This window comes from Tenrec ecaudatus, chromosome 17 (genome assembly GCF_050624435.1).
Source record: "Tenrec ecaudatus isolate mTenEca1 chromosome 17, mTenEca1.hap1, whole genome shotgun sequence".
NCBI classification, from domain to species: domain Eukaryota; kingdom Metazoa; phylum Chordata; class Mammalia; order Afrosoricida; family Tenrecidae; genus Tenrec; species Tenrec ecaudatus.
Window position 1 is genome coordinate 20,163,162 of NC_134546.1, and position 25,009 is coordinate 20,188,170.

Sequence of the window (25,009 nt, forward strand, 5' to 3'; positions counted from 1 at the left end):
TTGAATGGTACTGTGAGCATGCAGAGTTTTAGGTTGAAAGGAGAGGATTTTGAACAATTGTTCCTTTAAAAAATAAAGAATATGACCAAAACTTGCAGCGTTGCAGTTGGGTTGGTAGGACAGAGGGACACATTGTCCAGTCCTGTACCACCGTCACAGTTGTTGCAGCTACGTCTGTCAGTCCATCTCATGGAGGGTCTTCCCCTGCTTAGCTGACCCGACTTTACTACCAAGCTGGTGTCCTTGAATAGTGCATGACCAAAGCACATGAGAGGAAGTCTCACCAACTTCACTCTGAGGAGCATTCTGGTTGTACTTCCTCCACGACAGACTTGGTTGTTCTTTGGGCAGTTCATGGTACTTTCAGTATTCTTTGCCAGCACCATAATTCAAATGCATCAATTCTTTTTCCTTCTTTATTTGTTCTCCAACTTCAGAAGCATATGAGGCGAATGAAAATACCATGGCAGCGTTAATTATGTTTAATTTTTAGACTTTTGCCTGCTTCTTGAATGAATTAGATGGGAAACTCATGAGACCATTTGTCTGGACATTTATCCGTTGTGGTTTTCTCTTCTGTGGTTCTAACCAAGTGCTTCTGTTTGGAGGTGAAATTGCTTCCCTGGGTTTCTGAGACTAGGTTTTCAGAAGCAGACAGTCTTGGCTTCCCGAGGAGGGGGTGGTGGTGGTGAACTGCTGACCAGGTGATGAACAGCTCAGTACATAGCCAGCCCCTCGTGCCACCAGGGCACCTTTGGCTGTATGGAATATCTTCTGAAGAGAGCATGGCATTTCGCCTCCTTTCATTTATTTCTTATCTCAGGCTTCCTTTTAGAGAGAGTGTTTTTCGTTTATTTGTTTGATTTGGGGCTGTTTTTAATGTTGTAGGCATTCTTCAAATGACTAGAGATTCCTTGGTTGGCCGTGGCTATTTGAAAACTTTAAAAACCATTTGGAAGGACTGTGGGTGGGCTTGTCAGTTGTGCTGGGCTTCATTGAGTGGAGGGGAGGCCTCCACACATCAGTATGTGTCGGTCATTTCCCTGAAACTAGTCGCATTTCTGAGCGAGGAATCTCTAAACGAATGTTTTCTAAAGCTTTCATGTGCATATGCAATGTGCAGCGCTGATTTGGTCGCTTGTGTTGGGGCCTGAGAGTCTAGTTCTGCCTAGCTCGAATGACTGCACTTGGAGTTGCAAGGCTTCTCATCCTGAGTGGCAGGGAGAAGTGGTGGTGGGATATTGGCTCTCTGCTGTCATTCTCAGGGCTGAATGGGTGGGGGGAGGCTTGTTAGTTTTCTCCAAGTTGGATGGCGGACATATCTTTAGGTTATACCTCATCGTCAGTCAAAATGCATTGCTATAAAGCCATAGAACTCTCTTAAATAAAAATGTCAAAATATGAAGCCATTGCTTTTTGATGTCTATCTAGCCGTTTATGTTCCTGAAAGTGCTGTTCCGTTTTTCAGCTCTTCCCCAGAGCATCCTGCTCGTGTTGTCTTCATGTCAGTACGGCAGTCTTGGCATCCTTCAGGGACTTGGATGCTGTTCTTTTTCAATATTCTTTGGGGATACTGAGTTTGGGGAGCAAAAAGAAGGCTAGCGGCATGATCAGGGTGGATGGGATAAAATTTTCCAACAAAGTGTTCTTAGGCCAGACCTTGAAAGCCTCACTTTTCCTGAATCTTCATAAGCTTCGCAGTGAGTCTTTATGTTTGCCTTGTGTCCTACATGGAAATCTAGATTACCCTGTGTAATCCATAAACAGTCTCTATAACCTTCTGAGTTGATCTCTGCCTTGAATCACAGAAGTTTTATGTAATTAAGTCTGGTCATTTTTCCCCCTTTGTGATTTGTAATGGTCTTACAAGGCCTTACCTTCAGTTAATAAAAAGTTTCCAAATGGTCTAAAATGCTAGTTCTTTTTAGTCATTTATTAATTCTTAGTATAAAGGATGAGTTAGAAATATAGTATTTTCTACTCCTTTCCAAATGACTAGTTTGACATGCCAATGAAACCGACAAAACACTACTTTTTTCCTTTATAATGAATGCCTTTTAGTAATATATTTCCTCCTGTTTTCTTTATTTTGTAAGTGGATGGACTCCCTGTTCATAGCAATAATAGTGTGCAACAAACTGCACAGACTCAGGTCTAGTTATGTTTAAGGTAATTGAAAAAGGATTATATTTGTCAAGTTAATTTGGCCCTATTCAATGGGAATTTGGGCCGTTGAGGCCAGAAAGTCATTTTGGACTATAACTTCAGAAGTTATATTGCCCACCGCAGTAAAATGCAGGCTGTGTGTTGAGGATAGGAAAGCTTTTCAGGGGATCAGCCCGTCAGACGTTTTCCGGACATTAGTGAAGCCTATGCCACAGGCCACCGTTACATAGATTCCTCAAGTCCTGTCACCTCTGCGCATCCATTTCCTGTGACCCCATGAGGGTCTTCATCCTGTGCCTGCTGAAAGGAGATCTGTGGGTCCTGAGGAGCCTCTACTCTTGGGTTGTCAGGGTTCAGTACACTGTACAAATGCAACAATGGAGTGTGGCATACGGACCTTCAATGTGCTTGTTCCTTGGTTGTTGCCTCTGAGTGAAGATTCCCTCACTGAGATTTTTGTTTCTCTTCACAATACAGCAAGTGGAAAGGTGACAATAGCAGCGTCAGTTCCCTGTGTATCAGCCCAGATGGAAAGATGTTGCTTTCTGCTGGGCGAACCATCAAGCTGTGGGTTTTGGAGACCAAAGAAGTCTACAGAGTGAGTGAATCAAATTGATTGCAAGCATAGGAGAATCCCCGTCACAGAGCGTAAATGAGGAGAGAGGCTGACTTCTGAGCCATGGGATATTGTTTGAAATGTCGATGTTTGGTAGAACCCAAGCTCCAAACTTACAAGTTGTTTTATTGATGTTCCACAGGCTAACTGTGCCCCATCTCACGTTCATTGGACAAAACAACAGAATAAATGAGATTTGAATTAGAAATCCTTTACTCGGCTTTGACTGTAGTCACTTGCATCCACTTCCCAATATGTAAATAAGGTTTATCGTGAGTTGCTTCCAACTCCTGATGACCCCATGTGTGCCACGGGATCTGGGATCTTCAAGGCAGTGAGCTCCAGAAGCAGATCGCCAGGCCTGCCCTCTGAGGTGCCATGCTCACCCTGGGTGGGCTTGGAGCTGCGCGGTTTGCCTGGGGGCTTACTAAGCTGATGGTGCTGTGATGATGCCTAACATTGTGGTTTCAACTCTCTGAGAGTAAGTGAAGACTACAGTTCCTTGGCTGTGTCTGAGCACCAAAGTGTCCCTAGACAAATACACCGAAGTAAGTGGGTCTCTGTCTCAACATTGGAAGAAATTGTTGGAGTGGGGGAGAGTCAGCAGAATTCATGAGGCACACCTGACTTTTTAGTGTTTTCATAGGGGTTTTTTAAAAAGGAAGAGCAGCATATTAAGTCATCTTTGTTGAGAATAAAAGCCGTTACACTGTCTGGAGTTCTGCTTTGCGATGCACATCATGCGTCTTTTTTAGGGATACAAGTGGACTTGGCTGTTCCGTTTTGCATGCTTCCTCTTCTAAATGGAATTTAACTTTCTCTAGCACTTCACAGGCCACGCGACACCAGTTTCGTCACTCATGTTCACTACTATCAGACCTCCTAATGAGAGCCAGCCCTTTGATGGAATTACAGGTCTTTATTTCTTATCTGGAGCAGTCCATGACCGGTTACTTAATGTGTGGTATGTAGTCTTTCTGTTTTTGTTTGGGAGATCGTTTTGCCTTGGTGACTGGAACACAGTTATTATAAATTATGTGGAGCCAAGTATCACAGCAAGCTAACCCGAAGGTTGGCAGTTCAAGCCCACGAGCCCACTCTGTAGGAGAAAGCTGAGGTATCTGCCTCTGTAAAGATTTAGTCTCTGGCGCCATGTGGAGCAGCTCTCTGCCCTAAAGGTTTGCTGTGATTGGAACCAACTCTGACTGCAAGTTGGGGTGTTTCTTAAAAATTATGAGTCTGAAACTTAATATTTGTACTTAATGTTGAGTTTATCTTAATTTCTAATACAGAAATTACCTTGCCTAAAAACATCTTTTTGCAGTAAATTGTATATTTTTGTGCCTGGGTAACTTTTAAAGTTTTTTTCCTCTTTTTTTAAAAAAGTAGGAAAACATTAGGTTTTGTTGAAAAGAATTGATTTTATGCCACCTTGGGATAAAGCAGTGATGTCCAGCTACTGGTGTGTCTGAGAATTCCCAGCACCCCTTCTTGGGGTGAGAGTTGCTATTACTAATTCTCATTTAAGCTATTTTTTTTTTAAGTTAAAGTGATTTTGAGTGTTAAAGAAGCATCACAAAGGTTTTAAATTTATGAAATGGAAACAAATTTTTCTGAGATCATCTCATAGTGAAGTGCATTTTAAGAAAAAACCATGCTGATTGATTTAAAAGTATTTTCCTTTTTTCTTGGCTAAATCATAGGAGTGTAACTACTGGGTGAGATGTGATAGGTATACACGTTTTTGAAGAAGTTGCCAAAATTTTTCAAAGTAGTTCTGCCATTTCACATTCTCTTCAGGGGTGGATGGGATTGCTGATTTCTCCACATCCTCAGCAACACGTGGTGATCAGCGAATGTTAGCTACTTCAGTATGGGTGCATTTTAACGTTGAAAATCGATTATATGCTTATTTTGCTAGTTGAGAATTTTTATATATTCTGAACTAGAAGGTATATGCTTTACAAATACTTTAACTGAGTCTGTGCTTTGTCTGATTAATTCTCTTTAACAGCTAAGTATCTTTTGACGAGTGGAAGGTTTAAATTTTGATAATATGGACCGTGCTCCATACTTTTGCCTGGCCCAAGGTTACAAGGGTGCTCTCTTGCATTTTATTGGTTTGGGGTTTTACCTTTAGTTCTGAGGTCTTTTTGTACTCGCCTTTGAATGTAGTGTGTGAGCAATGGATTGAAGGTCTTGATTTTGTATTTGGGATATGCCATTGCCCTGGCACAATTTCTAAACGAGAAGAGAATCAAGTTCTCAAAATCTCACCTCGATGTTTTGGTAGAAATTGGCAAACTAATTTGAAAAATAAATGGAAATGCAAAGGAAACGGACGACCCCAAGCACCTTTAACGATCAATAAAGCTGGGATTCTAACACTGCCTCTTGAAGATCTCACAAACTACAGTAATTAGCGCTGGTATTGGCATCAAGATGGATACTAGATCAATAGGAATAAACAAGAGGATGTTCTTTGTTTAAATCTGCCAAAGATTAGTATTTCATTTTACCTGGATTATATCACACGGTCCATTTTACTACAGACTCTGTCGTATGGTATTTGTGACTTGAAAACTTCCTTAATCTTGACCTTTGCCAACTTACTGGTAATCTACTGCGATGGTCCATTAGGTGCTCTTTTTTCCTCGTCAGAAAGTCTGCTTCACTGCTTAATTGTTGATTTGTTACGTAGGCAGGTCCGGTCAGAGAACAGAGAAAAGACCGCAGTGATGTCTTTCACAGTTACAGACGAGCCGGTCTACATCGATCTGACTTTATCAGAAAACAAAGAAGAGGTAATGACTCCATTGTTGTGGAGAACTTATTTTAGATTTTATGCTTTTATTTCTTTGTAAAATATCACGACTTTTAATGATTGGTAACAGCAAAATATAGCGTTTATTTTTAATAAAATACTTACTTTTGTGTCTTGGCTGAGGTTTACACAGAGTTTAGGTTCCCACTCAACAGCACACAGAGTATTCAGTGATGCTGACTGTATTCTTCCCCATGCCTGGACATTTCCGTTGATTCCCTTCTGAACCTTCCATGTACGTGCAGCTCATTGTCCTGCCCCCTCACATTCTTTGTCGACCATTAGGACTTGTATAGATGGGTTTTCGTTTTTTTAAAGGATTGCATATGCACAGGTGGCTCTCTTTACATTTTTGAGCCACTTTGTTATTTAGCTAAGAGGTAGGGCTATCTAGCTTGGGTTTAAGCTTTAAGGAACATCTCCGGGCAATAGTCTTTGCGGAGTCTTCCGACTGGTTGAATACACGTCTTTTTTTTTTTTTTAAAGAGTTTTTGTTCCACATTTCCCTCCAGCAATTGTGGGCCTGCTGAGAATGGTCTGCAGTGGTCGCTGGCGCCCTCGAGAGAGTCGGCGAGGCCTGTTCTGTGAAGACGCCTGTCCTGTAGATCTGTTTCTTTGGGTCTTGGGTTTCATTCTTTTGATTTGTTCCAGATGAGTTCCCATCACTAGTTAATCTTAGATGGCTGAACAAAAAAATCTGTTTAAACTAATCATTACTTCCTGGCAAAATTCTTTTTGCGAAGGGAAGGGAAAATTTAATCCCAAAGACATTACATTTTGAGACTGCATATGAATAAAAGTTACTAGGAAAGGCTTTTATTGTTAGAAGTTTCTTGACTGATTCCTCTGTTAGTGGCTTTATTTTTGTTACAAAGTTTTGCATGTCCTAAGGTTTATTTACAGTATACTCTAGTCATGTTTATCTTTTCATGTAAAAATAAAGAGATTTGATTATACTATATCAGGATTTTGCAAGCCTTATATTTTCGAAGTGCTTCATGTTTCTGTTTGATTAAAGCTTTTTCAAAGTTTTTACTTCTGGGTTTTGACTTAAACAGAATCCTGGTCATTCGATGAAAGCTAAGCATTTCACTTGGAGCACAATCAGGGTGTTGAAGTACTTGTTTTATAAGCCTCTAATAGAGATGAGTTAGGGGGTTTTCATTGTGTTTTGACATCTTGAATAATGTAGTGGAAAGGGTATTGGTTTATTATTTGCCACCATAATTAAGTTCAGGTATTTATTTTTTGGGGGGTGGGGGTTAAGTTTCATCAAGTTTGTTTTGGCCTGTTGTTTTCTTTTTAATCGTTTTATTAGGGGCTCATACAACTCTCATCACAGTCCATACATACATCAATTGTGTAAACCACATCTGTACATTTCATTGCCCTCATCATTCTCAAAACATTTGTTCTCCACTTAAAGCCCCTGGCATCAGGTCCTCGTAAGTTCAGGTATTTTAAAAGTATATTAATTATGCTTGATTATTAAACTCCCAAATACAAAGAATTTCTTATGACAAAAATCACCCCCTTTGCAGTAGTAGTGCTTCCTTTGGAAAGTTGACTGAGTTGTTGCTTTCTCTCTCTCTGGATTAAATCATCAGTAATCAAATATGGTAAAGGACAACGTCTCCTCCCCCATCACAACGTTTTAGATGTTTTTAAGATATTGAAATAGGAATCATGGAATTTGCTTCTTAGAAAGCCAAGCTGTAATTTTGGTATATGAAAAAGTCTAGCCAGAACAATCATTTAAAATGCCATATTATCTTGATTCAGGTGTTGATTTTTCTTAAAAGTTTTATATTTGGGTGGGATTGTTGGCTTTGGAGGCAGTGGTTCTCATCCTGTGGATCGTGACCTCTTTGGCGGGTCAAACGACCCTTTCACGGGGTTTGCCTAAGACATAGGAAAAGACATACTTCCCTTGGTGTTAGGAACCGAGACACCGCTCCTCTATCCGTCTCCATCTAGATGAGTTCGCCCACCTGCAGATAACACCACATAGGAGTACCCCGGCGTACATCATACTTCAAGACCAAATTTCATTTATTTCTAATTAGAAATAAATATTTCACAATATATAATTACATATTGCTTTTGTGATTAATCACTGCTTTAGTTATGTTCAATTTGTAACAATGAAAATGCATCCTGCATGTCATATTTACATGACAATTCATAACAGCAAAATTACAGTGATGAAGTAGCAATGAAAATAATTTTATGGTTGGGGTCACCACAACATGAGGAACTGTATGAAAGGGTCATGACATTAGGAAGGTTGAGAACCAATGTCTTAGAGGATGCAAATGGGGGGGTGTTGAAAACTTTATGAGGAAAATCTCAGAGTTCTTAACCTTTAAATCTGTCAATACATTTTTAAGGCGTTTTCATACAGCATTAAAGTATTTTATATCTCACTATTAATGTTGCTCCTAACATATTGTCTGCTTCCTGGATTCTCGTACTGTGTTTTATAACTAGAACAGAGATAGCAACTTTCTGGATGTGCCGAGTTTTCATGTAAACATTCCTTATGTCGCTTTGGCACTTTTCAATGCACTGGAGATGGAGCTTGTTGGCGGTGAGGCTGGCAGCAGTGTGGCTCAGAGGAGGGACCAGACAGCAAGACTGTTAGCATGGGCACTACTGGGGGTGAGGACTGTTGGCCCAGCCAGTGGCATTTTTATCAATCCCACTGCTCGGACAGGTGGGCCATGTCCATTCCGTGTGGCCAGCCTCTGGATTAGTCTTAACTCTGTTCATTTAACTCCTATGCTCTATTCTTGGCTGAGCCATTTTACCTTCTTAGCCCAGTCAGTTACTTATCATTTGGGCACCAATAATAGCAGTTCATCTGAATCATAGCATTATTTTCTGAACACCAATAATAGCAATTGACAACTGTGGTTTGCTTTAGTTGCAAGAGTTGTCCACTTTTGGCAATTTTTCTCTGGCTATTTAAAGGTGGGAGGAAGGAAAGTGAGGTGTTTTGTTTTTTTAAGTTAGATTGGAGATGTTGTCCATGTAACGGGCTTGATAATTTGTCTGAGAGTAATTAGTTACATTTTTCTTTCAGCCTGTCAAGTTAGCTGTTGTTTGCAGAGATGGTCAAGTTCATCTATTTGAGCACATATTAAATGGGTAAGTAGGAAATTTTTCTAAAAGTTATTTCCTTAATCCTGCTTCAGTAACAATATGCACTCTGTTACTTTTCAGACAGGTGGTTCAGAAAGCAGCCTTAGGGTGGGGTGTTTCTTTATATATTGTGGTGGGAGAGTGACTTCTTGGGAAACGTGCCTCGTTAGTGTGACTGGTTCCGCCGATGAAGTACAAGCACAGGACTGAGTTGAGCTTCCCTTGTGTGCGTTTCTGTCATTGGCCGTGCTCTAAGTACCTTTGCCACATGGGCGCCCCCTGGTGAAGCGTAGCAGTGATGTTTGTGTGAGGAGGGAGGGAGATGCTGTGAAGGCCTCCTACACAGACCCCCAGTGACTCACCAACCTCACGTACTTGTTTGTTACCCAGCCCTTCAAAGAGAGTTTGTCCACCCAGCCATGCGCTGTAAGCACTTCGTTTTTGAGACTGGTTCTCTGCAGGTTTTTGAAACCTTTAAAATGGTTTCAACCTTTTGTTGATTGGTGTCCTTTCTTTTAAAATCCTAGAATAAGCATTTATGTAAATATAAACTAATTAGCAAAGTAGTCGACTATACGCATTTAAAAATGTTCAGGATGTACAGAAGAATTGATTGTGATTCGATCATCAGTGAGTTCTATTTCTTAGAGATAATGGCTAGTTAACATTTTGGTGTGTAGGTCATGCGGCCTTGATTCACAGCCACGCAGAGAAGATAACATTGAGGGTCCTGTAGAAGTGGGGCTCAGAAATGGGTCATGGTAGGGTTCTTGGTACTTCCCCTTGGCTGTTAGTAAGACATCGAAGGGTTAATAAGGACAGGATGATGTGTTTGACCTGTTTAGACGTGTGTGTGTGTGTGTGTGTGTGTGTCCTGAGAACAGTCTGTGGAGGGATATGGGAAGGAGGGCGTTGAGCAGCTCACAAAAAACCGGCATCCTTCAAATTGAGTTGACAGGGAGTGCATGTGCTGGCAATCAGGGTATGAGGTGTCTGCAACATGAAGCAAATCAGAGGGTGAAGGGCAGAGGGGCCAGAGTGAGAGGAATCGTCATCCTGGAAATCTTTTAGGAAGGAATGCAGTATGAGTAGTGTTGGAAAAATGACAGTGACTCATTACAAACAAACATGCAGAGCGAACGAAAGATGGAGCATGGGAGGGGTAGCTCATATCTGAGGGCAAACAGTTCAAAGGTTTTAGAGGCGCAGCTGGGAGAGATTATTGTCCCGAACCTTGAACAAGCACGTGTGTTCAAAGGCTGGCACAAAGGGTTGGTGGAGAAACCGGCTGCTGCTTGGTAGGACTGTTGGGATGAAGGTTACTGGTGACTGCATTCCAGAGGCCAAACCCAGGCACGGAAGACGCCATGGAGGAGTCAGCTCCAATTCATAGCAGCGAAATGTTCCCTCCAGAGCAGTGGTTCTCAACCTTCCTCATGCCGCGACCCTTTCATACAGTGCCTCATGTTGTAATGACTCCCAACCATAAAATTATTTTCCTTCAGGGTTCAGTGTAGCAATAATGAAACTCACAACCTTCCTCTAGTTCTTAAGCACTTCCTCCCCCCCACTATCAGGATCCCAATTCTACCTGCAAACCTGATTAGGCCAGAGGATGCACAGCGGTGCAGATGGGAACTGGAAACACAGAGAATCCAGGGCAGATGAACCTCTCAGGACCAGTGAGAATGGCGATACCAGGAGGGAAGTGGGGGATAGAAAAGGGGAGCTGATCATGAGTATCTACATATAACCTCCTCTCTGGGGGATGGACAGAAGAAAAGTGGGTTAAGGGAGATGCCAGGCAGTGTAAGATAAGATAAAATAATACTTTATAAACTATTAAGGGTTCATGAGGGAGGGGGAGTGGGGAGGGAGGTGTGGGAGAAGGAAAATGAGTGATTCCAGGAGCCCAAGTGGTTAGCAAGTTTTGAGAATGATGAGGGCAATGAATGTATAAGTGTGCTTTACACAATTGATGGATGTGTGCATTGTGATAAGAGCTGTATGAGCCCCAATAAAATGATTTTAAAAAAAAGATTACAGCCAAGAAAAAATTATTTTCGTTGCTACTTAGTATGTGTGCCACAGAAGCAAGCTCTCGTCTCTACTTAATAACAATTATTTTGCTACTGTTAGGAATAGGGCAGCCCCTGTGAAAGGCTCCTTGGACCCTCAAAGGGGTCACAACCCATAGATTGAGAGCCATGCTCTAATATCTGAGGCTGTAAATCCTTATGGGAGCAGAAAGCCTCACTTCTGTGCGTTGGGTGGTGAGTTCACATTGCTGATCTTGCGGTTAGCGTGCAACTTGTAACCGATACACAACCAGGACTCCCTTCCAGAGGTCTTGGGGAGACTCTTAGTTGGGAGCAGTTGGATGGTGGAATAGAGCAGGTGTGGGGTGGGATGGGGACTGAGGTTTGGGATTAAGAAAGGTGACTGGGAATCTATGTTTCTTGTGGGGTCTGGCAAACCGGGAAAGCAGTGTAAACACATCTCAAGGCAGATTGTGGCAGTGAGATTTTGAGTAGAGCGTGTGCAGAGTTGGGGGAGGGGGATGTGTTTAAGCACACCAGTGCTCTGGAGACCCTGCTTACTCTTGAAGAAAGTGTGGCCTGGGCAAGATGAGTCCTGTCTGATGACTTCACAGAATTAGCGTGAAATGTTCTGATTTCTCTAATTCTCTTAAAATTTTTCATTTCTAGATTTTGTAAAAAGCCTTTGGCTTCCAACTGTACAATTCAGATAGCAACGCCTGGGAAAGGCAAGAAATCTACACCTAAACCCATCCCTATTCTAGCAGCCGGTTTCTGCACAGACAAAACGTCACTGCTGCTGGTATACGGCAGTTGGTTTCAGCCGGTCATCGAGCGAGTGGTACGTAGCTGCTCCTCAGGAGTAAAACACCACAGTGTCACATGCCCGTGGATAGTGATTTTAAAATGTTTCTGGTCAGTTTAGCGGGACATTTACAAAGACATGATATATTAAGGATTGGGTGGCTTCTTATTTGAGAACTCTGTTTCCTTTAATTTAGTATATCCTGAGTACTGTACTTACTTGTGCATAAGCCGAGTTTTCCACCACATTTTTAATGCAGTTTTTGGTCGTAAAATTAGATGCCTTGGCTGATATTGGGGTTGGCTTATACTCAAGTATTTACGGTAATCATTCAACACCTAGTCACGACAGATTGCCTTTTTCGGAGATCTTTTACTCTGTGTGTGTCTGTGTGTCTGAGAGAGACTAAGTTCTAAAATTGGGTGTGTTTTACACTTAGAATGCATCTCGGTTTGGACTAGCCTCATTGCCAGTGTTCAGTCGCACCTGTGCCCGGTGGGTACCATTTTGGCCCCACAGGTATGACAGAAAGAACTGTGAATTTTGTCCAAATACACAAAAGGAAACCTCATGAACAGTAGGTTTTCAGACATTAATATCTGTGTAGACATGTTCCAAATTGACACGTGAGCAAAACTGAACATTTCTTCTAAAAGAACAACCTGTTTAAACAGCATGATCATACACAATTAACTTATAAATGAAACTGTTACTGTATATGTATATAAAGTTTATAATATTTAATGTTCTACAACATTTGATAAACTGGGTTCAACATGTCGTAAGGGCTGCTGCGTTGGTCAGCATGACAATCTGCGCTGTTTGTCTTGACTTGTGATGTTAACTTTCTAAGAGCATTGTAACTACACTTCTGTTTGTAACTGAAGTAATGCTTTCATGGATGGAATGGGAACTATTTTTTAGGAATAATAGCAATTTTGTTTGCATCAAGTTGACATGCATTCATAGAGCTAAGTGTACCACGCAGAACTTGGAGATTAGAAGACATAGGGAAAAACTGGAATGTGTGTGTGTGTGTATTTTAGTGGATAAAAGCATTAATGGTAGGAGGCAAATGATAATGATTTCTGAAATTGTTGATGAAATCAAAATGTGTCAAACTGTCACGTCCTGTAAGTCTAGTGTGGCTGCCAGGGCCCTTCACAGCAGCACCGACGGGGTGTTCTAAGTGTGGTGGGATCAGAGAGCCACGGTTTAATGTTCTTATCACAACTCTTGAGTTTCGAAAATGTTCAAAGGCAGGTCAAGGTTTCTTAAGCATGTAGTGATATTATATTAAGTGAGAACTGTGACTATATTAAACTTTTATTCAAATTTTAAAATTAATATACATGCTTTAGTGAAAATGAGAGCCATGTAAGCTGTGAAATATCAGCCTCCATGTGGTTCATTACTAATGCTGCTTGTTTGGTATTCCTCTGGTGATAGCTGCTTGATCGTACAAATGGGCTTCGGAATATTTGTGGGAGTGGAATTAAACGATAATGGAAAGACAGAACTAGATAGAAAACCTTAAGCTGTAAATGGGTACGTCCATACTTCGCTGCATCTGACCTCCGCCGTCCCTTGACGTAATGCGGAGGGCACTCGTCCTACGTCCTTTCTCAGCATTTTGTTACTGGAGCAGGACTATTTACTGGTGTTTGATTTGCTTTTGGAAAGGATCGTCGGGGGGGGGGGGGTAGGATAGGACCTTGTTTTGTGAATGTGTGCACAGATTATTCTTTATGAGGGCAATTTCTACAGCTGATTTTAACGTGTTGAGTGTTTAACCACTTCATCCCCGAAGAAACTAAATGCCGTGCCCTGTGTGTTTAGCGTGTACCCGCTTTCTCTCAAGGGCCATTGATCTGACTGGTGATCGTGGCCAACGGTTTTGTGTCGAAGCTTTCCATATGTACATTAAGTGAGGTTTTGTCCCACCTTTATTGTGTTCTTCCTTCCAGCTGCTTTGTCTGACACAGTTTTTCTCCCCCCCCCTTTAAAAATATTTCTCTAGGCTTTAAACTCCAAAGAACCGCATATTTGTTTGATAAGAGATCTTTCAAATTGCTGGGCCCCCAAAGTGGAGACTGCTATAACAAAAGTAAGTGCCTTCCAGATATTGGGGGAGGGACCTGCCACATGAAAATGGGCTGATAGTGGCAGATGGAGTTACGTCGAGGAAGCCCCGGGGAGCAAAACCCTTTATTTCCTGACTGATGGTTGTGCTGTGCATCCGAACCTACACGTGATGTGCTTAGGACTCGATTCAGTACTTTGTTTCTAAGACATGATTTTTAAAGAAAAGTCAATTTCAAGTTTGATAGAGAAGTTCTTGGGCATGGTAATGTAACAGGACATGTAAACAGAGCATCACGGTACTCTCTCGAATACCACTGCCGCCTCTCGTAGAGCGTGAGTGCTGGGAAGTGTCATGAGGACAGGCCAGGGCAGGCGTGCTGTGATGACGTCCACGTGGTTTCGCATCTGGCTGAGTGTCGGTGGTGACACCTTTCTCTTGGCTGTCTGAGCATTCCTAGCAATTGGCCTGGGAACGGTTGTATACTGTCGCTCTGGTTTAATCTTTTCAAGCACAGCGTCCTCCTGTAATTGTCGAGTCTGTTCTCCCCGTGGCTTCCCTCTTCAGTGCCATCGTGAGCTTCAAAACTTTACAGACGTTTCAGATGATCACTCTTTAAAACAAATTGGCCCAATTCATTGCCAATTTTTAATTCACGCTATATTGAGTAGATTGGGTTTTCCACTAGAAAAAGCTTTCCAAAGGTGTTAGTTTTCTCACTGTGGATGAATCTTGGAAGATCTAAGCCATAATTTATTTTTTCCCACCCCTAATTTTTTTATTGACAGGTGAGAACACCAGTGATGAATTCTGAAGCAAAAGTTCTGGTGCCTGGAATTCCTGGTCATCGTGCAGCTCCCAAGCCTGTTAAGCCACAAACTGAGGAATTACAGAGCAAAAGGAAACTGGGGGGAAATGAGGTAATACAATGGCTTGGCACGTTTTTTTTGAGCTTAAAATTTAAGATGACTGGGAAATTGTAGCAAATGTGTTGAGCCAGGATCAAAATTTTCTCAACTTTTGTCCGTGTTCGTGTAGGTTCTGATATTCCAGATTATGTCTTTTAAAGACTTGATTTGGCCACTGTTGAGAAGGCAGAGGGCAGAACTTTGACCGCAGCTGAGAGGGCACTCGTGGGCCATGTGGTCATTGTTCGTGCATGACCTGTCGTGGAGTAAAAAGCCGGGACTCGCCATGATGACTTCCAGTGGGTTTCGCATATTGCTGAGCTCCACTGATGACTCTTCTCTTGGCTGTCTGAGCAGTCCAGGCTGGTTACTGCTTGCCGAACTTTGAAAGTGGCCGTCATTGTCATCTCTTCAAGCATTTTTTTCCCCTTAAAGCATTTTTAATCAACCATTCACACTGCCTTTGTTTGTCTTAAAAATCTAGAATTTTAGTTGTTTGAGGGTGGGTGATATTTCAGGCAGCTCGGTTTTTGGTAGATTCGTTCTTTAGCCGATTTTCATTTTCTTGTGGGGAAGGCTGGTCAGGGACAATACTGTTGTTCTCAAGATTCGGAATTAAACACGAAGCACCTACTTTCTTTAGCTTACGCTACCTCTAGCCCTTCCATGTCCTCCTGGGTTTTTTTATAAGTTAGGATAACGCAAAAGTGTGACTGACCAAAGTACATTTACATTTTTTCTGTTTACTAAGGGATCATGGAACAGGGTTTGTTAGGCTTTCTTTGACCAGTTACAAGTCTCAAATGATTGGATTTTTATATAGGAAATTAAATTATACTTATTTCAAATATTTGTCAGGGAAAACTTGGTTGTATAAAAATACTAACTCATAGTAGTTTGATACTTAACTGGTAAAGAAAAAAAATACTTGCATGTTTTACAAATTGGTTTGGGAACATGACCATTTTTGTCTTCCAATATTAATTTCTTTCCCTTTAATAGATCAATACAATGTGGGAAGCTCCTGGGATGACAGTCCTTGTGTTTTAGTTATTGTCCCAGGTTCTTGGAAGCCTCATTTGAATCTTCATATATAGAGTTATTTTATTTTTTATGAATTGCATTTTCAAATCATGTGCTTCTTAGGCAGCTGGTATTTTCCCTTCCCCGGAATCTTCAAGCTTATGTTGCAGATGTTCCATCTTGTCCCGGCTTTGACGTACGGTGGTGCCACGCTAGGAATGAGGAAAAGTGGGAGGTTTTGCTTTTTAAGGATGTGGCATAGTATTCTGAACGAGCTACTTTAGGTCTGAAGTGTCTAACTAGTCTACTGGTAACAGGGTGCAGTCAGCGTTAACCAGGTCCTTTCTGCTCTGCAGGTTAGCATCGAAGAACGCTTGGGAGCCATGGATATCGACTCCAAAAAGGGAAAAGACGACCTTCCGCAGACGAATAGCTTTCCCGTTCTTCTAGCGCAAGGCCTAGAAAGCAACGATTTTGAAATGTTAAATGTGAGTATGATAGCAGCGTTTCTCCACGTGGTTGAAGGGGATTCATTTCCTCAGAAAGTGCTGGGTGCCGCCACCTGCATAGCCACGTCGGCAACACCTGCCCGGCCTTCGCGTGTCAGGACCGATGGAGGCAGCCCCCACCAGGATTATGTCGGGTTATTTTGAACCTGGAATGCATTTTCTCATAGAAATGGTGTCCTGAGTAGTTATAAGGTTCAATCCACAAAAGCTTTTATAAAACATACTGTAGCTGAATTATGTTACTCAGCATTCTAGATCACAATTTATATTTTTTTCTGTAGGAAAATGCATTCCTGAGTTTTTACTCTGGATTCCCGAAACTTATATTCCCCTGGCCACGAGAGGGGGCAGTGAGGTGGAACCTTGGCAATGGGTAGGAGGTTTGGGGGAGAAATCAAGAGGGTTGTGGGTGATGTTCTGAAATACTTAGAAGTAAAAGTCATAGAAATTTTGTCGACGAGCAGGTTTTTGTGATATCTTTAATTTGGTGACCGCTTGCATGAATTAACTAATGCTGTGCTTTAAAATTCTAGAAGTTGTTAGCATAGTAAATTTTTCCATTAAAAATGGATTTAAGCACTGCCTAGATCAAATGAAAAGAGTCTATATTTATTAGGTGCATTTGTTTACTGGGGATTGTGCCACTAGTACAGATGGTGACTTTAACATGATGCTTCACCTATGAAGAGGGTGGTCCAAGTGGAAATCTTTCCTATTGGTGTATAAGGTGATTTTGCAAAATGGGAGAGGAAACCAGGTCTAAGAAACTTAAACTTGTGTGTGTGTGTGCGTGTGTGTTTTCCAGCAAGTCATTCATCATTTACTGGTGCTTTAGAAACCGGCCTGAGGCTGGGTGAGCAAGAAAGACGTGCTAGGAAGCACGGGCAGTGTCTCTAATGCCGCAGTGCAGCCCATACACGTCCTTGCCGATTGACGCTCTCTTTCCTTAGTAGATTTGGGTGGCTGTTACCGATGTTTTTTCTTACCTAACTTTATTAAGAAAATTTTAAAGACATTTTCAAAAACAGAGTAAACCAACCACCTAAATCCACCAGGTACCAGCACTGGCCATTCTTGTTCACCTCACCTGCCTGTGTCCCTCCCCTTTTAGCCTCCCCCAAAGGCATCACGTAGTCTTTGTTTCTGCTTCCCTCAAAAGAGGAGCCCAGTACAGCGCACCCATTGTGTTTGAATGATGTGCCTCTTAAGTGTCTTATTTTGTAGGGACTTGATTAACCCTGTGAAATTCCACATTCTGGGTTTTACCTATTGCATCTCTGTGGTGTCACTTACCAAGTCCCCTGTCCATCGTAATTCCTGCACATTGGTCGTTAAAAATCTAGCAACTTGAAGAAATTCAGTTAGAATCTTTTGGGTAAGGTGTTAAATGTGCACTTGTGTCTGATGTCTGGCATATGCTTTAATGATCGAGCCTTGTCTAGATTGATAATTTTGAGTTCACAAAGTGGTCTTTGTCATCACTCCATGTACATTGTGTTCGGTAAATGCAGGGGTCATAAATGCTTCCTTCTTGTCTCTCTCACTTCACTAGCTTTAAGAAAACTGGTTTCTTGACATCCACCAGAGAATCCCAATGAGTTTATCATTGTGGACACAGATTTAAACATTTTATTTCATGTGTTTTCAGTTTATCAATATCAATGGATTTTAAGCATAATAAAAAAATTAACAAAAATAATTTTGTCTACACTTAAGCCCCTTCTGTTTTAGAGGTTGCTCACATTGAAAAGGAAAGGAGTGAAGTTTATTGTACTTACCTGTTAATTGAGCATATTTACTAATGTGGTACTCCACAGCTAAGAATGAAAAGTATTTATATATTCACTTATCTGTAAATTTTTTTTCATTTAATAAAGTGTATTTTGGGGCTAATAAATCCCACATGGAAGAGCTTTGCAGAAGTTTCTTTTTTCTTCTCTATCCCATAATAATAATAATAATAATAATAATAATAATAATAATAATAATAATCATAATCCGGTACTCTGGAGCTCATGTATAGAATCAAGCACTCAGAGTCAAGGCATTGATATAGCCAAAGTTCTTCTACAGCTTAATCACCTTCGGGGGAAAGAACACGTGTTGGGGTGGAACCTGATAGAGAGCACGTTGTGTCCATGCATGGTTTTCATTTTAATTTGACAATGCTGACGGGATCCTGGTGGGAGCCGTGATGGTTGAGCGTTGGGCCCCCAGCTGGAATGTCTGCTGTTGGAAACCACCAGCCACAGCACTGGACCAGCACTGGAGACAGACGGGCTGTCCTCTCCTGTAACAAGTAGTAATCTGGGGGGGCAGCATTCGAGCCGGTCGTGACGATGTCGGCTCAACTCTTTTTAGACGCACTTTCACTGTGGACGTGTGTGATACGCGAATAGTCTGTCCAGAGATCTGAAACAAGAAGCCAGAGGTGCCTGATCAGCATCAGGATCCAGCAGGTCGACCATGTCCCCCTGTCTTCCCACTTGAGGCTCAGACTTGTGTGGCACCTAGCGATTCATTCCTGAAGGTTTTGATTCAAATGCTTAATTGTATGATCTTTCGAATGGTGTAAACAGTTCCAAAGTTGACAGTTTTCGTTTGAAAAAGGTTTGTTGGTTCTTAAGTGTGCTATTGATTTGTTTGGTCCACACCTGTGCAGGCGCGTCTCTCCAGTCATAAAAGGAAGATTTGGAGACCTTTTGTTTTCTCAGGTGTCTAGACCCACCTGCATTTAAAATGTCTTTTGCCTTTTAAATAAACATCCGGCTCATGAAACACCAACTCTAGAGAGAAGCACCTTGTGTGTTGCAGTCGTTCTGAAAGCTGACGGATGTATTTGTCTGGTGGCAACGAGACCGCGGTCTCCATCAGATCCAACCTCTGCAGCCTCTGCTTGAATGAAGTTGGTGGTTACGACCTTGGTCTGCTGAATTGTTTTTACAGATTTGTTTTCCGACGGCGTCCTGAGCTTTGAAGTATGCTCATCTGGTGTTTATTTTCCCACAGAAAGTACTTCAAACTAAGAACGCAAACCTAATCAAGAAGACTGTGTTAAGGATGCCCTTGCATGCCGTCGTTCCATTGTTGCAAGAGGTAACCGAGTGCTCTCCTCCTTTAAGGCCCTGTTGCTGTCACAGGAGCCCTGGTAGCACCGTGGTTAAGACCTAGGCTGCTAACCGGTGGCTTGGCGGTTCAAGCCCACCAGCTGCTCCCTGGACAGAAGACTTGGCCCCAGTAAGATTTACAGCCCTGGAAACACGTTCTACTCTGTCCTTTGGGGTCAGTAGGAGTTGGAATCAATTTGACAACAGTGGGCAATCCTGTGAATTTGGGGGAAAGCAATATTTAGACAATTGGATTTGTAATAGTTGGGTAAGTTTAAGAGACAAAACATTGCACAGTTTGATCCCAAATCCCAAATCTCTGGGACTATTCGGAATCAACATCTACTTGATGGCAGTTATGTGTAAAATGTTAGTAGCATATTGTCCACTCAAATTTTGTACATTAAAAATGATTAGATAAGATTCACATCATAAAATTATCCTTTAAAAATCTTACGGTTTGGTGGTTTTATTTCTTGCACAAAGCTGTGCTATCACCACACCAAAAATAAAACCCTTACACCAGGGGTCCCGCCGAGGTCGTTGATCCTGCCCGCCACCGGGTGGTCCTGCCCGGCTTGGTATTTTACTTCAAAATCAGTTATGTGCAGTGTGCACAGGAATGTGTTCATGGTCCAGCCCTCCCACGGGACCCCTGTCTTACACTGTAGCAATTACTCCCAACTTTCTCTTGACTCATCAACTACTTATTTTGCCTCTAAAATGACCTATTCTGGGCATTTCTTACAACTTCTAATCTAGGTAGTATTCCCCCTAAGCAGCTACTCTTGCTGTAGAAGTGTATTCCTAGAACGTGGACACGCACACATGGGGGAAAGTGGTTTCCTAGTGCAGTCCTGGTTCCCCTCTGTCCGTGTGGTGGATGGATCATGGGATCATGGGGCTTTGTTCTAATAGTGCTTTCCTCTCCCTCAGCTCACAAAGAGATTACAAGGACATCCCAATAGGTAAGATGCTCGCACAACTTCAGTAGATTTGTTTTTATAAATGTCTTTGAGACAATTGTTAAAATGGAAATGTTGGCAGCATGAAAGTACATATCAGAAAGGCCTGGTTCTAACTAATAACTGCTTGTAAGTGTTGATTATCATTTGCTCCCTTGCTGTTTTTAAGGTGAGTGAGATTCTTCTTGCTAAGAGTTTTATTTTTTTCCTCCAATGAGATTCTTTAAATGAATTTGATGACATGGTCTTAACCACAGCACACTAAATTTTCATAGCACTTGCTGGTCCCTGGTTTCTTCTTAAGGCACTGTAAGGAAATACTTTAGCTAAAAGAGACATTTTGGGTTTGTGTATCCTCCCCCACACCCCAAATAATTAGGTAAGATCCCAAACGTGTAGTACTGTCTGTTAACTACACCATGCAGCTTTGTCTTTCCTCCCGCTTGTCCTGGCAGGTCCCATTGATTAGCCTTTGAAGCTTACCGAGGAAGCAGGCTAAAGAACTCATGAATTAAGCCAGGTTTCCATCTTTTCGATCTGTAGTTGCCTTTTATCACTGATATCTGTGTCTGCGGTCGAATAGATGCTGGGCTTTAATGAAATGCAAAAGTGCTTGAGCCCAGTTTACATACACATTGTGGCTTTGGAGTGTCTTACTCTGAAGTGATGAGTGGATTTATTCTTGAAATGAATGGCTTTAGGGGGAAGGCTTTTATCCTGCATCCCTTCCTTCAGCTTGCCTTCGCCCCCAAGGCTAGTGTAGTGTGAGTCACAGGTAGGCTCAGTGAGGGACTGGGGGATGGCCACATTCACAGTAGTTTGTTGTAGGCATCTTCAGAGTACCGTGGGCGGATTTTCCCTTTGCCTGTCTGAGTTCTTCGAATTTATAACTCAGTTGTATTTAATTTTGAGAGAGTAAGTACACGTTTACTTGAATTGTTTTCTTTTTTTCCAGTGCCGTTGTAATGGTTCAGTGGCTAAAGTGTGTGCTAACGGTCCATGCTTCATACCTATCCACAGTAAGTCTTCCCAGTTAGAATTGCTGATAGCGATACTTTTACTTTGCTAATAATTAACAACCCCCCTTGCTCCATTTGCCCTTTCAACTATCAAATGGCTTCTTCTTGACTTTCTAGTTTTCTCTGGGTTCAGTGATGTGAGCCTTTTTATCATGTCAAAATTGTTATCTTTTAAAAGTGTTTCTGGTTTTATTTTTTATGGTTTATTTATATGTTTGTGTGAAAAATATATTCTATAAGAGGATTTGATAAACTAAAAAAGTTTGCATATTGATATGTTTGCCTTTAGGGATATATATTTTTTTGTACATAAAACCTTTACAGCAAAATTGCTTTTGCATTAGGGAGCTTCAAATAGTTTATGGGGAAAATCAGCTATCTTTTAATTCCATTTTTCCTTGAACTATTTGAAGCTCCCTTTCAGGTTATAAAAATGTGTATACCTGTGTACATCTCTTGCCCATCCTGCCTTGTTCCAGGAGCTTACAGGGTATTTTAGGAGTTTACATAAATGATCTAAATGAAGTATTGACTACCTCGCTTGCTGGAAACTAGAAGGACTTGAGATACTTAACGGACGGAAGTAAAAAATTGTAGCCTTTGGTCCGGATTACACTTCAACTTAAAAATCCTCACAACTGGACCAGTGAACGTCATGATAAATGGAGGGAAAAAAATCACAGTTGTCAAGGATTTCATTTTATTTGGTTCCACAATCAATGTTAATGAAAGCAGCCATCAAGAAATCAAAATTGGGCATCGGGCAAACTGTTGCAAGCGTTCTCCTGTGAGAGCTAAGTATTTCTAGTTACATCATAGCCATGCAAATCTGGACTATGAATAAGGTAGATGAGGACAGATTGCTGCCTTGAGATACATGGTATTGGTGAAGAATATTGACTGTACCATGGATTGCCAGAAGAACCACAGATCTGGCCTGGAAGTAGAACTGTCAGCATGCTCCTTCTCATAAGTGAGCATGGCAAGACTTCCTTCATCTCACGCACTGTGGACATGTTGTCGGAAGGACCCAGCGCTCTGTAGAGTAGATGGGCAGTCGGGCTGGAAAGAGGAAGGCCCTCGGTGATCAGTGGACACAGCGGGTTGGAACATGACGGTTGTGAGGATGGGGCAGGACTGGGCAGTGCTCCATTCTGTTGTACATAGGGTCCCTGTGGGTTAGAACCGACTCTGTTACACCTAACAATGGCCTGTCATTTTGTTGCGATGGCTTTCCGGCACAGTTATCTCTGCAAGTGGACAAGATGGAGCGTTACGTCTTAAATACCAAAATAGCAAACTTACATGTCACAGTAGGACTTGGGGGTCTGTGATACATCGTTACATTAGCTATGTTTTAAGCAAGAATGAAAATGGCAGAATTTGTTTATTGATTATCTAGCCCTATTATATTGTTTGAGAGGGTACCTCCCAAAACAAAATCTCCCCCTTCCCCCTTGCTATGTATTAAAAGATTTTTTTTTTTACAAAACTACCTTTTCACCTTCAAAGTACTCTCAATTACACTTCATACATTCGTCAAGTCTGCGATTCCATTCTTGGAAACATGTTTTGAACTCATCCATTTGGGTGACTGACAGCACCTCCCTCAGTTTTTTTCTCCACCTCTTCTACATTCAAATCACTCTGCTGTCATGTCCCTCTTCCTTCACGGAAACAAGAAGTTGCACGGAGCAATTAGGTGAGTTGTGTGGGGTGTGCTTTGTATTTTGCCAAAAATGGGCACACTGAGATGGCTGCGGGATCAGGTACATTGTCGGGTGGCAAAACCAGTCCCCTGTCTGCCACCAACCAGGCCTTTTTTGTCACACTGTGTTAGTCCAGGTTGACTAGAGAGACACATCCAGGGACACTCACGCTGTACATACTCGAGTATCAGCTGACCTGAATGTCAGCCGAGGCACCTAATCTGACCACAAAAGCTACGTTAAACAATGTGCTGAAAAACTCGGCTTATACATGACTATATATGATAAACATTTATAAGAGAGAACCTGGTATCAAGAAGTACTTACGCATCAATAAAATAGCCCAGTCCAGGTCAAGTCCATAAGTCCGATATTAGCTGATTAATCTGCTATTAGCCCATGAATTTCTCTTCAGACTCATGCAGCACATGCGGTGATGTTGGATACAGAAAACCACAGGCTGTTGTTGGGGGTAGGGGGAAGGTCAGGAGGTAGTCTTATGGAGCCAATGGCTCCAGGGCTCTGGCTGCCATCAGTGTGACTCTGGCTTGTCAACAGGGATGTGAGGCAGAGAGAATGTGGGTGTGTCCCGCCTCGGATGAAGAGAGAGAGCCCTGGAATCCTCATGAGAACCCCAGGCCCACAAAGGGGGATTACCAGGCTGTGACCTGATTGACAAGCTAAACTCCACCCCTTCATTCTTATATATCAGGTTAACATGAACCTATGTAACTACCACAGAGCACTCTTTGTCAACTTGACACCTTTACACAACTCTTTAGCCATACATGATTGTTAAACAAAACAATAATTATCACATTTGTACCTAACAGGATAAAACTAAAATGCATATCATTCAAAATATGCCCATCTCATTTAAACACAATATGCTATGTGAACAAAATAAAAATATTCTATACTCAACACCTACACTGTAATTCTATGTTCTATGAATACGTTCTCTCACCTATGGAAGTTTGTAAGTCACCAATTCATGCATTTATCTGCCCCTCAGTTTCGTGTATACAATTTTTATACTGCCCACAAGTCAACCCAGTGCTCTGAGAAGACAAAAGATGTTCTTTGATGTAAAGAACCTTCATTCCAGTTGGAACCTTGCGAGTCCACATCCATTAGCAAAGTCAAATCAGGAAAGGCTGTCCACAAAGTAAGCAATTCACAGGCTCAGAAGTCTTCTCATCCAGTCGGGTTCTGGTCTGCTCAGTGTGGGCCGCCTCACTTACCCTTACCAGAGTGCTGATTGGTCACCTCACCTTTGACCCATGGGCCCCATCACAAATTCTCAACAACCCCTTACCCTCTTGGGCTAGGTCTTGAGCTTTGGGCCAGCCAACCCGCTCTTGGTCCTGTGAACCAGGTCCACTGGTGTCAGTGACCAGACTCACCCTGTCTCTATTCTGCTCAACAAGTGGATCCAGATGGTCATCTAGCAAGCATTTCAGGCTGCTCGTAGGCAGGCTCCCTTTAGCGTTCAGTCCCAGAGAGGAGCGTTTATTCATGACTACAGATGTTTCCAGCTTTAGGCACAAACCACTAGTTCATAATTTAAAAGGTCAGGTTTCTTTTATTCTTCAGTTTGTCAGCAATCCCGCAGAAAGCAAGTATTCTGAGGGCTCCAAAGTACTGACTGGATGGGCCTTATCTGTCCAGAACCTTTATTTGCAGGTGTGTCCAAAGCCATTTAGAGATTCAAATTGATGGCCGAAACAGCTTACAAACTACTACCCAGTAGTCATTTCTATCAATCGTACCAGTAACAATAGGTAGAAGAAAACACCAGATCCTAAACTGTCTTAAAGCAAAGTTCCCTTATCTGTCTTAATCTTATCTAAACCAATCCACTTATAGGAAACAGGGCCTTCGCCCTGACTGCATCAAGCCAGGGCCTATCTGTCCGGCAGCCATTTGTCCTCAGCTATTTGCACCAAGCATTGTGATCACTGAGAAATTCAAGGGGTGATTTTACCCCAAGCTCAAAATACACATTAACCACATTCATTTTTGCCATTTCAAACAGGAGTAACTAAAGAAAATAATCAAAACATAACCATATTCTTTCCAGAGAAGAACC

General features: G+C 41.9%; 1 protein-coding gene and 3 non-coding genes across 4 annotated transcripts in view; all 4 read left to right on the forward strand.

Moving 5' to 3' along the window:
* The window catches only part of WDR43 (WD repeat domain 43), a 44,635-nt gene that overhangs the window by 14,117 nt on the left and 5,509 nt on the right, over positions 1-25,009 (forward strand). Inside the window, exons 4-14 of the mRNA XM_075536112.1 lie at positions 2,644-2,764; positions 3,607-3,746; positions 5,484-5,586; positions 8,692-8,756; positions 11,459-11,630; positions 13,615-13,701; positions 14,466-14,597; positions 15,965-16,096; positions 19,127-19,213; positions 20,161-20,192; positions 21,145-21,208. Of these exons, the coding sequence (XP_075392227.1) occupies positions 2,644-2,764; positions 3,607-3,746; positions 5,484-5,586; positions 8,692-8,756; positions 11,459-11,630; positions 13,615-13,701; positions 14,466-14,597; positions 15,965-16,096; positions 19,127-19,213; positions 20,161-20,192; positions 21,145-21,208 (1,135 nt within the window). The remainder of the gene's footprint in view (positions 1-2,643; positions 2,765-3,606; positions 3,747-5,483; positions 5,587-8,691; positions 8,757-11,458; positions 11,631-13,614; positions 13,702-14,465; positions 14,598-15,964; positions 16,097-19,126; positions 19,214-20,160; positions 20,193-21,144; positions 21,209-25,009) is intronic.
* On the forward strand, positions 3,221-3,302 carry LOC142431198 (small nucleolar RNA SNORD53/SNORD92). Its single transcript, XR_012780743.1, has one exon. It is a non-coding gene; the product is annotated as a small nucleolar RNA SNORD53/SNORD92 (small nucleolar RNA).
* Positions 14,054-14,131, forward strand: LOC142431196 (small nucleolar RNA SNORD53/SNORD92). Its single transcript, XR_012780741.1, has one exon. It is a non-coding gene; the product is annotated as a small nucleolar RNA SNORD53/SNORD92 (small nucleolar RNA).
* On the forward strand, positions 14,867-14,942 carry LOC142431197 (small nucleolar RNA SNORD53/SNORD92). The gene has a single exon (XR_012780742.1). It is a non-coding gene; the product is annotated as a small nucleolar RNA SNORD53/SNORD92 (small nucleolar RNA).